This window comes from Clarias gariepinus, chromosome 4 (assembly GCF_024256425.1).
Source record: "Clarias gariepinus isolate MV-2021 ecotype Netherlands chromosome 4, CGAR_prim_01v2, whole genome shotgun sequence".
In the NCBI taxonomy this organism is placed as follows: domain Eukaryota; kingdom Metazoa; phylum Chordata; class Actinopteri; order Siluriformes; family Clariidae; genus Clarias; species Clarias gariepinus.
In genome coordinates, this window is record NC_071103.1 from 8,669,984 (window position 1) to 8,686,174 (window position 16,191).

At 37.1% G+C, this 16,191-nt stretch overlaps 1 protein-coding gene across 1 annotated transcript; it reads right to left on the reverse strand.

The window, feature by feature from the left end:
- Positions 1-113: 113 nt before the first annotated feature.
- si:dkey-56f14.7 (engulfment and cell motility protein 1) lies at positions 114-8,006 on the reverse strand. Its single transcript, XM_053495063.1, has 7 exons — positions 7,787-8,006; positions 5,622-5,743; positions 3,931-4,043; positions 3,677-3,784; positions 2,914-2,996; positions 2,371-2,448; positions 114-1,180 (listed from the first exon to the last, which is right to left on the reverse strand). Exons 2-7 carry the CDS (start codon positions 5,741-5,743, stop codon positions 968-970), a joined length of 717 nt encoding a protein of 238 aa, XP_053351038.1. The 5' UTR covers positions 7,787-8,006; the 3' UTR covers positions 114-967.
- Between the last annotated feature and the right edge of the window lie 8,185 nt (positions 8,007-16,191).

Consider the following 16,191-nt stretch of genomic DNA (forward strand, 5'->3'; position numbering starts at 1 on the left):
AGGAATCCCACATGCAAGAAATTCCACAAAAACCCAAGCTGATTTTTGGGTAAAAATAAATTATATCCTGCCCTAACCAGTGTTGTATAAAAGAAGAAAGGAGATGAGGGCCATTTGCATGTATATATATATTAAGTTTAATTGGTACATGAATATTAAAAACCATCAAATGTCAACAAAATGGTACCTCCTTCTCTTTAAAGTAATGTAATTGGCAATCACGTCACACCCTGCATTTCAATGCGGTTTGAACACACAATTCAACACCATGTCCTGATTCAGTGAGATCATTGTATATCACAAACTTTACACAAGTGGCCACAGCACAGAAGAAGAAATTAATAGTGTAGAGCAGTACTGTGTTGTTTTTTTAAACAGAAGACAATTAAAACTGGCTGCAAATCTTCTTTGGGAAATTACAACACTTGCTCATTTTTCTTTTCTTTTTTAAACTGTATAATATAATAATTAATATATAATAATAACAATTACTGTCAGCTTTTTAAAAATTAAAATAGACATGGTTGCATAATATCCAATTAAAAAATAAAACAAACGCCATATATATCGTATATTTGTTTTAAATTGGTATTTATTGCTTATGTTTCTGCTTAGGAATAGCTACATCTGGTAAGTTCTTTTTCTGAAGTCTGTAGTTAAATTTACTCAGGACTCTTGGCCATATAGTGTTCATCTTAAAAATATCACATACTGTAGGCTAATAAAGTATTGATACAGCCCTTAGGATGGCAGGGAAAATCAATGAATCAGTATTACAAACAGTATTTTTGAGAAGGTTTGTAAATCAGTGATAGTATCCCAGCCAACGCCTTTTCCAAACCTTTTTGATTAAAATTTCCTTTCACCAGGAAATGGAGACATTTTCTTATGACTTGGCCGATGCTGTCGATCAGCCGAGAATCAAGATTAAATACATTACAGTCCAACAGCTGTGAAGCAATGCCTCTCAAGTGTGTAGTTGGCTGAAATCATATACAAAGTCATAATCTTTTGGTTCTTTGGGTATAGGGGGTGGAACTTCAGGAATTTGGACATTCTCAAGGTCTAAGAGGCGGAGCTTTATCTCCATGGTCACCAGTGTATCCATATCTGACTTGGTGAGTTCACTGGTCATCTCTTTTCCCAATAGAGCATTCAAGCCATCTGTCCAGATGCAATACTGATGAGCAATAAAAACAAAAAACAATTGTTTTTCAAAAAAGAGAGTGTTTCAAGAAACATCAGACTACATGGTCAATTACTTTCTTCTTAATCATTAGGCATTTTTATTGTAAAATGAATTGGATATGTATGTACCATAGTCCAGACACTTGTGGACACCTGACCATCACATCCCTATTTGTTTTTTAAAAATACCATTTCAGGTTGTTATCCCCTTTCTCTGTTGTAGAACAACCTTAAATCCACTGGGAAGGGTTTCCATTAGATTTTGGAGATTTTGGGAAAGTGTGCTCATTCAGCCGCAAGAACATTAGCGAGGTCAGGTACTAATGTCAGAAAAGAAATGTTAAACAAAAGAAAGTGGCCTCAACAGCAGCAAGTGGTGCTATGGAAAAAAAACCAATACTGATCCTGCCAATCTACACTATAAATCCGAGACTCAAGAAGCTTGAGGTCTTACAAATGTGATGATTTGGATCTGGAACAAAGACATCAGAATGTGCTGTGACACACAGCCGACACATGATGAGATGATTTAAACAAAGTATTTACGGTGGTTTAGACACAGCTCCTGAAAGGACCCCAACTGGATTCCGTACCAACTTTTATGGCACCAACGACTATGTGATTGGAAGGTACAAAACTTGACACCATAAACCAAAGAGTGTTCAATGTAAAGGTCATCGCAACCAACAGCATAGCATGGACAGAAATCGTTAAGGAGGAGGGACACATGAAGCATCCAGTGTATCATCTAGGGCAACTTCAACTGCCAGCTCAGGAAGATGATGAATAAATAGACCTGGGGTGCTGGCAGGTTTTCAGTTCAATCCAATGTTGTTCAGTTGAGTTGAGGTCAGGGCTTGAGGTTCTCCACACCAACCTTGGCAAACCATGCCTTTATAAACCTTTATGTTTTGCAAAGGGGGATTATCATGCCAGAATATGTCTGGGCCTTTTATTTCCAGCAAAGAGACATTCCAATTTTAAAGCATATAGACATATAATTGTGGGCTTCCAACTTTTTGGGAAGAACCACATATGGGTGTGATTGTCAGTTGTCCACAATCCTTTGGCTATACTGTATACTGTAATTGCAATAGTGGGACTAGTAAACCTGTACCCCTCCTGTGGGATTAGGGGTAAGTGAAGTTCAGATTTTATACAAACAAACCTAAAAGGTGTTACCTCATACTTGTCTGGAGCAATGAAGTTCAAATATTCATCAGAATCATATAAAATGGAGAAGGCAAGCTCAGGCACCTCCTGCAGAGCAGAAAAGTAATAATGAATTCACATTAGATTTCTTTTTGACCTCTAATCATACCCCACTGTGCTTATTATTACTTGTTTCTTAAGGGACAGCACCATGCCAGATGGCAGCCCTGTCACTATTGCATGTGTCCTCTGAAGCCACTTCCTGGGACAGCAAATTAACTTCAGAGGGTATCATGAAGTAAGCAGTAAAGTTGCATGAAAAAGTGGGTTAAAACAAATTGCAGATTAGTTTCAGAGTTGAAATGATCATACTGTAGCTGTGATTACTGTCTGGTCCAATACCAGGTTCCTTGCAACTTATACGTTTTGAACTGTCTTTTCTAGGCACATTTAAGTCCACTGGCCAATGTCGTGTCAATCATTGATTTGTGTCTCCTTCCTCATGGAACTCATTTGAAGCAATAATTTGGGCCTCGTTTATCTTTGAGTTGGATAAGCTCTTTAAAAACATACCTTATTTTGTTTTAGTGCTCCTTTATCCTTCACGTGAGGACAATCTTTCCCAGTTATCACTGTCTTGATATCTGCTACTGTTACTGAAGTGAGACATGAGGAGGAAGATTCTGTTAGAACACACTCTCAGAAAATAGTACTGAACTAAGGGTACTAAAAGATATTGTCCTTTTCATTGGCGTGGTAAAGATGCATGTAACGTATATGTAAAGCTTATATCCTTTACGGTATTACATCCATCCATCTAGGAAACTCTGTAGTCCAACTAGGGACTGGGAAGGACAATCACAATCACTGTATTTATTCCTATTTTCACAACTGTGGTAGAACCTCCAACAGTCAACATTCACAAACATATTCACACATTATGAGCAATTTAGAAACGCCAATTAGCCTAATCTGCATGTCTTTTGACTGTGGAAGGAAAGCCGGAGGAAACCCACCAAGCACGGGGAGATCATGCAAACCTCATGCACACAGATCCTGAGGTAGGAATCAAACCCGAAACGTGGACGTGCAAGGCCACAGTGATAACCACTAAACCACAAACCACCCCTAATAGGTGTTAAAGTATTAAATTAGGTATTATTAAAGTATGAAAATCCCCACTTTCAGGTATAAATAAAACTTTCTTCTGAAGAGAATACAATTAGCTTTTTTTTTGGATACTGTGAGATAAGTGTCTGTTATGGCAGGAAATTTGCATCACAAATTTAATGAAATACACTGTACAAGAAGTTTATATTTAAACACAGATGCTCACACTTCTCTTGTAGAGATTCATGGGGGATTTGTCCTTGTGATAAATCCTCTACATCCCCATAGTGTAGTACTTTGTGATTTGGAGACAGTCGACAGTACAAAAACTTATCTAAAATAGAGGGAAAGGAAGACAACACCGTGATCTCATTTGTAATATATTGTACCTTAGCCATACAGTATGTACATGTGGCTTTGGTATCTTGGCAATTTTTGAGAATGTGTGCTGGAGAGTGTGCGACAGTTAGCGTGGCTTACCTTGTCTGCGGCGAGCACTGATCTTCCTGAAGCAGGCGCCCTCACACAGCCGGTTCAGCCTCTGCTGCTTGATCAGCTCGGCCACCTCTGGCTGGAGCCTCTCACGTAGCTCCCTAAGACACACGAATAAGGGCTTGTGTTACCTCAGAAGCAGGTGCAATCAGCATTCAAGGTCTGCTGCAATCCAGTTTTTCTGGAAGTTGACTGCCATGTGTATCATGTACCTAAGATTTCCTTGACTCCTGCTGGTCAAGAACAGGAACCTGAGACTACCGGGGCACAGGCTTACCAAACTGGCATTTAAAGGCTGGACAAAGATCAACCTCAGATTCCTGTTCTAGGCTGAGAGAAGTGGAACCCGATGTGGTCTTTGTTCTGAGATGTTGTTTCTGTTTATCACAGATGTAAAGAGTGTTTTACTGACTTATCATAGCTGATCTTTGTGGTCCAACCAGTCTGGCCATTCTCCTCTGTTTCTACCCCAGAACTACCATTCCCTGGATGTTTTTGTATGTATTTTCCACACGATTCTGTGATTGTGTCCCAGGAAAATTGGAAACTACTTTAACTAGTTTGTGTGACACCAACAAACACGCCATATTACCAGCCTGAAGTGACTCGAATCCAATTTTTTACCCTAAAGTGAGACAGATCTGATTTTTTTTAGAGCTGTTTAAATGCACAAATCTGATTTTTTTTTTTTTTTTGATCGGATTGGAGACACTTTCCTATGCAGTCCTAGATCAAATACATATCCAATATGTATTTATGTGACCTGAATGACAATGGCCAGATTGGAATTCATGCGACTTTTTGCCTCTGCTCGTAAGAAAGGGATGGATGCAGCCCTGTTAGCAGTAGCTACTAAAACAGCTAAAGTCAGCTGTCTGCCTTTTTTTTTGTTGTCTGAAGCTCGACTAACTTGTGGTGATCCTTCAGAGCTCCTTCAAAGATATATATCCATATATTTTGACACAAGAAAAGACATATCGATGTGCGCACACATTCTGTTTCAGAGGACAGACGCCTCTTAGACGCCACATTAGAGATAAAAGTCACGTGTAATTATGAATGTGAACCATCATGACATGCAAATCTGATCTGACCAAAAAAATAGAAATTGAACAATGTGGCTTGTAATTTGAATGTAACCTGAGATCACGCTTTTTCCTCATTCTAATGTTTGATGTGATGATTACCTGAAGCAAATGACCTGAATCTGTATGATTATGTGCATTTTGCTGCAGCCACATGTTTGGCTGATTAGATAATTGCATAAATGTGCAGGTCTATGGGTGTTCTGGGCAAAGTGGATGGCATATGTATATTCATACTGTATATAAAGCATGCCACTAGTTAAAAAAAAAAGGTCTCTGTACAGAAACTGCACCTACTGAGCCATCGGAGAATGGAATAATTCTGCTAGAAACATAGAATAAGTATAAGCATACAAAACCTTTTCAGTTCATGTTTTTGCATGTTCATAATCTGTAAGTTTATTATTTATGTAAAATTTGGCAAATTATTTGGAATGTGCATAATAACTGCTTTGTTATTATATGTACACATGTATAGACTATTTATTTTTTCTTAATTTACACCCGAATTGTTTTGTCTTGGATGTTAGAATTTTTTTATTTTAAACTCCTGACATGCAAAGTCTTTCAAACAGATGAGGAAAAATTACTTACTGCATTGTACGTGATTTTAATTCATCCTGGTTCATCATTTTCACCTTCAGTATAAGGGTATGATGGGCTTTAAATTTTGCTGTCGTAGTCAGAAGAAGCTGATGTATCTCCAGCATCACCATCTACATGAACATTTTACACACAATTTACACAGTGATACTGGCCATTTAAAATATCATTTTTATATATATATATATTTATAATAATTTTTATTAATTAAATATCAATTTACCTTTTGAATTTCAATGAACTCTTTTAACGATAATCATTACAATGGATGGGTTCTGTCTTTTTAAACATTTTAAGCATTTTCCTGCTGTTTTAAAGAACTAGGGAACATATAGAACACGCAGAATATCTATGGCTAAAGAGAACCTTTCCCAAGAGAACATAATCACACTAATGTACACAAATTCATCACTGTAACTGCCATCATCATCATCATCATCATCATCCATAAGCATGAAACCAGCACACATAAGTTGACGCAGCAGTATATAAGAATTATGGCATGATGTCACAGTTGTTATTTTATTAATGTATAATATACAGTTCTGTATATGGTTGGAAGAACTAAAAGATATTTAAAAGAAAGGCTTGTCATCGATCTTCAATCATCATTAAGTCAAAAGATCAACATGCAATAAAACAAATACTGAGATTGTACATGCAACAGTATAAAGCTGACTTCTGGTCTGTCTTAGATTTTCTGTCACGATTTTAGGAGTATTTGCAATAAACTTTATGAGGAAGATCCTGATGACATTTTCCCAGCAATATGTCACACTCTTTTTTTTCTTCTTTTTTACATCTTAGATATGTGTAGTAACGTACATCATAAAAGCATAAAATTAAAATGTTTATGCAACATACATTTTAGGTAAAAACACTTTAAAGCTTAGTACATGAACAATTCTCAGCTTCAATATATTCAAGTGTGCAGTGGAGAAAGAAAGTAATGAAAGCAAAGATCATAATTTTTCATAAAGTAAATAAATATAATATTAGTTGAATCTTCTTAGGCTTTATATATACAAGTACACTGTTCAGCCATAACATTTAACACGCATAATATTTACACATTAACACTGATCATCAATTATATAGGTAAAAAAAATTAACTGGGCTCCATATTAACTTAATTCAAATGAACTGAACTCCATATTAACTTTAAACACATCTCCTGTTATACTGAACTTCCAGCCTCCTAACAAGCAGTATGGCTGCGAATTAATCGACTATCTGATATCACCCAAATGAGGATGTGTTTCCTGTTGAATCTGGTCCCTCTCAGGGTTCCTTCCTATTGCCATCTCAGGAAGTTTTTCCTTGCTGCCGTTGCCCACGGCTTGCTCATCAGGGACTATGTAATAATTTTGATTCATACACTTTTTCATAATTTTCCTTCGATTGTGTACAGCTGCTTTGCGACAATGACCATCCTTAAAAACGCTATACAAATAAACTTAAATTGAATTGAATTGAACCAGATCACCCAGTGCACCATAGCCTGCACCACACAGGGCACGGCAGGCAAAGAGCCCAAGGGTGCTAACCCAGCCTCCAAATTCCCCAGATTCCAGTCCAATCGGTCTTGTGGAGTCATGCCCCAAGGGGCCAGAGCTGCCCAGCTGGTACAAGCTTAACCTACCGATACTGGGCATAGTGTTTTGCGTGTTAATGCATGACTGATCAGTATCAATATTAAATCTCAAATGCCTAATAGCCTAAAATGTTACTGATTGCCAAGTAAATTACAAGTGTTACAAAATCTGCCTCTTTGCTAATGTCTTACAGAATGACTTAGTCTCACCACAATGTCAGAACAAACAAGAGTCGTACCAAACATCACTACAAATTTTATCAAAAGAGAATGGTTGTATACATGTAGGTTTTGGAAACACAAAAGGAGAAACCAAGATTTAAGACTTAAATTCCTCACCAAGATCGGCACACACGGACATTTACTCTTAATGAGAAAAAAATGCCTTTTCTTAATTTTGTCTATAAATGCAGTGCTGATACTTGGCATGGTATCATGAATAGGAACTCATTATGACTATATAATAAAATGATATTGCATTCCAGCAGTACATTAAAATTTGATTAGAAAATGAGAAAGGAATTATGCCAGCCTTGTGTGTGGTGCTGAGTGTTGTACTTACGTGCCAGTGTCACAGCCATGTTTTCTGCTCCAGCACTGCAGCCACATACATGTGAATTGAGACTAAGAAATGATGCAGAGAGATCGAGTGCAAGTCACAGCATGATGAAGGTAAGAAAAAAGAAAATAACTGTAGACAATGATTGTTTAAACACAAGTGAGGGAGAAGGGTTGCTCCTCCCTGGCATACAGACACAGTTCTAATTCATAAGCATGCAGCTTTTGCTTATGTTTATATGAGTGGTACGACAGTGTCGATTGGATGGATGACTCAGTGTCTTTGCACCACCAGCCAATGAAGACCAAATGTAGTCACATGGGTAGTGCACAAAGGAGAATGAGGGGAATAGATGGAGGGATGGGGGAAGGGATGGAAAGGAGAGGAACGGCAGTGATTTTATTTGGAGGTAAGTTCGTAGTTATGGAGATAAGCAATTTAGCCCATGTATGCATACTCACCTGTATACACTATCATATTCATAAAAATGCTTAACCCGAGCTACCTACGTACACCCAAATACACACAAGGCACAAGAAGCAGAGTCCGTAGCATCATTACGTCTCATTGAAACAGGGACCAGAGGTGCCACCATTATAATTCTGTTGCCGTGGTAACTGGTTGTGTGCAGTGCACCGGTTGGTGTTGGCACTAAGAGTGTGTGCCAGTGTGACATAGTACAAACTGCCCACCCTCTGTGTCCATCTCTGCGTGATGTAGCTATAGTCAAGCTGGCTGAGAATGAACAGTAAAGAGATCTGTATTCTTGCACATTTAAAAAGAAATTGCCCCCAAAAAAAAAAGAAATTTATTGCAACGTGTAAAAATCTCAAAACCACTCCTAGGAATCACTTCTAGGAATCGCACTGGAAGATAATTTAGGACAATTTATCACAGAGTAGGAGATTAAAAGTCATTTATGAAGCTACTCTTACTTTCAGAGAGGAGTAGGACTGCTCCTAGGAATGTACAGTATATGATGTCACTGTTTGTAAGTTGTCTGAAAGCTTTGTGCACATAGACAAAACGTAGACATTGATGATTGTGTTGCGCCTATAACCACCTGAGTGTTGATACTGTAATGATGTTTTCAGTTAATATGAGCCTCCTCGTCATACTATGGATGATGCAAACAACTCGCATGCGCTTTTTTTTTTGATGCTGAGTGCTGGTGAAATGTATGAATCTGTGCATGATCTATGGTCCAGTAGGCCAATTTTAATTAATTATTGCTGATGTTGTCAGCTGTGCCAAACCCAGATCATCACTGTTTGAAAGCTGCATCTTTGCATCTGAATCTGTTACTAAAAAAAACATGAATTAGCAATTACCTTTTTGTTTCTGTTTGTTAATAGAACGGTTGCATACCACACAAGATCTGTCATGAAAAGTATTTCAATTATCTTTTAATGAGCTCCATGTCACTCAATATTCCCAAAAAGATTCTCCTCTGAATGGCCTAAATGGCATTCCTTGCAACTTTTAACCATTTAGGACACCCCTGGAGCTCTCCAAAATTTTTGATGAAGATTGGTGTGATGTTCTATTTTAAGAATGTTGATAAATTGCTCTTACTCCTACTCCTAAAAGTAGGACCAAAATTGGGTCACTCTAAGAATTTTTGGCTACTTAAGTAAATAGGGGGTAGCCACATCAAAAATATGATACCAAAATGCCTTTAATTTAATAACCTAGTCATTCAGTACATTCAGGTCATCGGCTGACTTCATTTTATTGTCACTAGTGTTTATGATGGAGCGTCACCAAGTATTTAAATGATCTTTAATCATGGTCATTCATGATTTTTTTTCCCCCAATCACTTCTGTCAAGTTTGTTATTCAACACTATCTTCCAAGTTTCATTAATGTGTTAAAGGGTTCTGTTAAGTTTTAAATGATGAAAGATTTGCTTGAAGTGTCTGCTGTGCCTCATTATGCTTACCAGCAGGCTTTGCTGCCTACTGGGCAGAAGAAAAAGACACACACACACACACACACACTGAATGTCTGAATGTTCTCCTTGGTTTGTTTACAGAAAAGAGGTATATAAGTGCTTATCCATTTTCTGAGTCTACTACATCAAAGCCATTCACATGCTGTATAGAAATCCGGCGAAACAAAAGGATTCGGTGAGCCATAGGACGTATTACCATAAAAGGAATCAAACAGAGAAAAGCCTGGGAAATTTCACAGTGAATTTACAAATAGGATCATATACACTATTTTTCAAATGCTTTCTTATCTCCAGATCCATGCTTCGTACACATTTATATTTTTATCAGATTAAAAGACACTTGTAACACACATTTGCTTACAATTTTATGCCCTTTTACAGTATGTAGTGTCCGTAACCTTTTTGAATTCAGATCTTCCAATGATCTTAACTGTCATTCGGATGAAACTAGGCCAATTTGAATCTCCCCTAAAAAGACATAAATCTGAAAAAGTGTTTTATTATAAAAAGCTAAATTGTTAAGATCTTGCAACATGGATTTAACATGGTTACAGCCTTTTTTTGCTTTTTAAGCTTTTACCAAAAACCATCTCTCATGCATAGCACTTTAAAATTATTATTATTTGAAGCGATACAGTATAACACTGAATGCCCATTTTTGGGGCATATATAAAATCATCTCTTCAAAACATCTGAAGTTTGAAACTTGAAATATTTAGAAAAGCAACATTGGTCACTTCTATGTCACTTCAACATAAAAATATGAAAATCTGAAATATGAAAATATGAAAAAGTGTTTTGGACGGGTGTAACAACTCATTCCAGGAGACTTGAGTATGGTGTTATTTGACCAAGTATTATGTACTGTAATAACAGGAACAAACCTCTTTTGTGCTTCCATTCCACAACATTAATCTGTTCAGTAGTTTTGCAAATAGGGTATAAGTATCATGCTATAAATGCACTTTTACTTTACTAAATTCCATTGATGAGCATTTTGAAGCGTGCAAAAATGGCGAATATGTGCAGATTTATATGCATAAAGACCCCTTTCAGATGCAAATGGCTGCTTAAGTTTGTATTAGTTTAGAATAAGAGTTCAAGGTCTACATACACTGTCCTGGAGGGCCAGCTCTTTCTTGCCCTCACTTTCACAGACACACTCTCACCTGCCTGTTCCAGCGACCCAGCATCTGACAAGGGCACACCTGCTCACCTCACACACGCAGCAGTCGCAGCCTATTTCTGGAACAAGTCACTGGTGACACTGACCTTCCCTTCAGCATGGAAAACAATACTTAGTTGTAAGTACAAAGAAATGTTTATGATGCCTTCCGCATACTTGGGTACCATTCTTTACTTCTCTCTGCATTTCACTATTGGGTTGAAACATTCAGAGGACATCGAAAAAAAAAAAAAAAGAAAAAAAAAACATTCGGTACTAAATTATGAATTAATATCCAAAGGCTTTGGACTGTTTCTAGCTTATACCTAGAGGATGTACAATGGCACCATAGGGTTTGGCCATCCTGGTGGTGTGAGGCCACTCAGTGTAAAGTGAAGATACTTTTACCACATTTTATAATAATTTTTACAACAACTCATTACAACTCACCATACTGTACTTTTAAAAAACACGTAATTTAAAAAAATCTTCTTTCTTTATATTAAATTCATATTTATAGAACTGTTATATAAAAGCAACATGGCATTATGGATTTGAGCCAATAGGAAAAACAAAAAGGTTAAGAATCCAATTTTTAACAATCTACAACAACAGTGAAATAAGTCATCAGAACCAGAAACAGAATTTATAATGCTTAAAAAAAGAAGAAAGAAGAAGAAAAAAATATATATGTTAATAAATAAAATAATATATATATTGTATACTAGAAAGCTCCACATATACAGGGTGACCCAAACGACTGGATCCATTGAGAAAAGTTATACAGAAGTATAAATTACAGCTTATACAGCTTATTAGTTTAAATTAATGGGCTCTGACTTCACAGCGCTTGTCTATACACTGTATACAAGAACACTGAACATTTCTTAAAGTATCAGAACTGAGGTTGTTACGATCTTGTCTTACTTCTGGGCCGATTCCAATACTTTAGTTGACCCCAAAGAAGAAGAGAGTGGTGTTATGTTCGAATTGATCTTCTATTGTTAGTTTTGAAGCAATCTTAGGTCTGAAATAAAAAAGAAAAATGCAAAATTTTATACAAGTATATCCAGACCAATATATTCAGACTTCTGGGTCACTTTGTATGTGCATGTGGGTTTTTGTAGCTAAACAATAGCTGAATTTGTTGACAAAAAGAGTCCACGAGAATTCCAGTAGGTTATTCCCTGTAATCAATTTCTTGTAATCTTGTAATATTATTGTAAATACTATTCGTAGATACCCGGTGCGTAAGGACAGAGGAAGACTTGCGAGGCAGGCTGAATTTAGCAGAGCTTCAGGCTCCTGTTTGTTCAGTTTGCGTTTTTTCAGACTATGCTGCAGAGTCCGTGTGTGTAGCAGGCTCCCTCCGCAATGCTGCTCTTCCGCTCTCTTTATGGCACTCCCACAAAGAGGCAAAGATAAGTAGACTGGTGGTCAGGGACACCACTAGATGTTCTAGAGCCCTCCTGGGCCCTCAACTTGGATAAAGCAAAACCTTTTTAATTGCCATAGCATTCCAAGGGCTTGGAATCATCCTTACTTACTCCACCCCAATGCCTGCTGCTGGTATGGACACAGGCAAGAATAAACACATATTACCTGTCAGCTCAACCTACATTCTCTTCTAAAGTTCAATCATGCAAGCACTAAAACACTACTGTACTCCATCCATCCATCCATCCATCCATCCATCCACAGTACCTGAAGGAAACCCCCTCAAGTATAAGGTATATAAGGTGGCTTAATGGCTCATAGGAATAGGCTTATAGGAATCAAACTTGGACCCTGGAGGTGCAAGGTGACAGTGCTACCTTGCATCTTCAGGGTTTGGGTTTGATTCCCGCCTCAGGTCTGTGTACATGGAGTTTGCATGTTCTCCCCGTGCTTGGTGGCTTTCCTACGGGTACTCTTGTTTCCTCCCACAGTCCAAAGACATGCAGATTTAGCTACAGTATTTGGCGTTCCCACAGTGTGTGAATGAAGGTGTGAGTGTGTGTCCTGCGATGGATTGTAGCCCGCCTCGTGCCCTATGTCTCCTCGGATAGGCACCAGGCCCCCCGTGACCCTGTGTACAGGATAAAGCGGTATAGACAATAAATGAGTGAGAGAGAGGTAGATATGGGTGCATCCGGAAAATATTCCACATTTTGTTATGTCACAGCCTTGTTCTAAAATGGATTAAATTCATTTTTGTTTCCTTAGAATTCTACACACAACACCCCATAATGACAACATGAAAAAAGTTTACTTGAGATTTTTGCTAATTTATTAAAACCGATGAGAGTCATTAGACCTGAGAATTTTGTTTAACTCGCCTTTTGTTGAACTCCAGACGGGCTGCCATGTGCCTTTTACTGAGGAGTGGCTTCCGTCTGGCCACTTTATTCAAGTCAATTTAATTCCATTTTATTTGTATAGCGCTTTAACAATTGCCATAAAGCAGCTTTACACAGTTAAAATAATTATCTAAGTTTGTTTGGAATGTGAATGTGTATGACTTAAAATTGTCATATAGCCCCTGCTCTACTCTACTACAGTATATAGGCCTGATTGGTGGATTGCTGCAGAGATGGTTGTCCTTATGGAAGGTTCTTCTCTCTCCAGAGAGGACCTCTGGAGCTCTGAAAGAGTGACCATCAGGTTCTTGATCACCTCCCTGACTATAGCCCTTCTCCCCCGATTGCTCAGTTTAGATGGCCGGCTAGCTCTAGAAGGAGTCCTGGTGGTTTTAAACTTCCTTCACTTACGGATGATGGAGGCCACTGTGCTCATTGGGACCTTCAAAGCAGCAGAAATTTTTCTGAACCTTCCCCAAATTTATGTCTTGAGACAATTCCTTTGATTTCATGCTTGGTTTGTGCTCTGACATGAACTGTCAGCTGTGAGACCTTATATAGACAGGTGTGTGCCTTTTCAAATCATGTTCAATCAACTGAATTTACCACAAGTGGACTTCAATTAAGCTGCAGAAACATCTTAAGGAGGATCAGGAGAAACAGGATGCACCTGAGCTCAATTTTGAGCTTCATGGCAAAGGCTGTGAATACTTATGTACATGTGCTTTCTCAAAATTTTTTTAAATAATTTTTTTTAAATAAAATCTCAAGTAAACTTTTTTTATGTTGTCATTATGGGGTTTTGTGTGCAGAATTCTGAGGGAAAAAATGAATTTAGTCCATTTTAGAATAAGGCTGTGACATAACAAAATGTAAAAAAAAAAGTGATGTGCTGTGAATACTTTTCGGATGCACTGTAAGGCTGTATTTGCACTGAAACTTTTCATATCAGCCTGGTGTATAAAGGCTGTACTATGTCTAATTTTTTTGTAATTTATGTATGTTTCTGTTTATTTAATTTTATTACTCAGAATTTCTCACACTTAAAAAATGTTTTTATGATGAATTTTTGAACAACTTGTAAACTATTTACTTTAGGAAAAAAAATATACAGTATATTTTACATTATGAATAATTTTTTCCCTTCAATTCAACACTATGGTAAACCTGCTTATTGATAATTCAGTATATATGAGAATCCAGTGGTGTCTCAGAGTGACACCTTCTGGACAGCAATAGAACTGCAGGTATGTATGACATTTTAATATTTTCAGGGGGAGTTCTTGTCCTTATATTTTTAGAAGATAAATTGATAAATGCCTTACTGTTATGTTAGGGTAGCCTATTGAAAATGGGAAAATCAGTAGCTTAGACTACAGTTTTTTTTACAGGGTTAAAATTTGGTAATGTGAGGAAGCATTGTTGACATCAGGAGCATTTCTATCCATATGTAAGCAGTCACATAGAGGTCTGAACCACTAGGGGGTGCTTAAAAATATAGATTAAAATGTATTAGTGTCACCTTGATTGACACAACATCAAGTTATGACTTTAATGCCAATTAAAGGTGTATTATAAGTAGTATGCTTTGATGGAACCTTTTATGGTATATATGGTTTACTGAAAGCAGATAAAGAACTACATTATGTCCTGTTATTGTCCCATTCCTTTTAAGAAGTATGGATCATGAAACTTGTACTGTGTACTTCTGGGAGTCACTGTGCACATCTTAAACCTGACATTTACTTATAAACTATATACAACCCTTAGGTTAGTGTTGGGCTTTTTGGGTGCAGCATTGAAAAAATCTAACATTATAGGATCTAACCAGTTACCAGCATTATAGTGATGGAAAAGCATCAAAAGTTGTTCAATAAAATTATTTCAATTAGTGGCCTACATCAAGCAAAAAAAAGAAAGAAAAAAAACTACTAAAGATATTTGAAATTACTAGAACTGGGTTGGCCACAATTCAACACATTATAAAATCTTAAAAGGACATTGCTGTACTCTTAGCTTTATGGAAGAAATGAGGTAAGAATAAAATCATGAATAGAGTTCTTTTAAACACAAATCATAGCTATGTTTAACAGTGAAAGTAATGCACACACATACAGTATGCACACAATGTGGTGAGAACTCATGTGATAAGTGTTTAATATGGGAGGTTTTTTTATTATGGCTTGTTTTGTGTTGGATTTAAAGATTAAGTGTTTATGCAACGTTATCTTGGTTTGCTCTGTTTGTTTTTCTTAGTAAGGTGGAAGGATAGTGCTGAACCATCAACTTTGTGGAAAAAAATGTGATCGGAAAATCACGTGAATTGAGATCATTTAAATACATGATGATGTTGCATGGTAAACAATTGACAGTAAAACAATAGCTATGTTTAACAGTGAATATAAGAGCATTTTCATACACACACACACATGTCTGATGAGTTCAGAATGACGTGTTCTTCAGGGTAAGAAGGGAGGGGCATGCAACACCCATCATGCATAGTGGTCACAGTACAAACCTCTGGAGGCAGTGTTATGATTTGGGGTTGCTTCAGTTGCTCAGGTTTATGGTCAGTAATGTTTTGTCAATAAAATGGAGTCAGATGATTACCTGAATGTACTGAATGATCAGAGTACCCCCCCACCCCCCCATTAAGTAATGTTCATATTCCAGGACTCAAATTGTGAAAGAGTGGTTTTGTGATCAATTTGTGACACCACATTCTGTATAAAGGAATAATCAATAAAGGTGATTGAACTAAATATTAGAGTGTGTGCCTTTTTTTTGCCAGGCAGTGTATAAATGATGCATCTCTTTATTTTAGGAATATTGTGAAAATAGTTCATTTTCCCCCCATAATTTAATTTAAAAAGTAAAGCTCTAATTTGCTCCAGATTCATTAAATCTAAGGTGAAATCTTTTATTTATTTTCCTTTTCTTTTTTTCGATT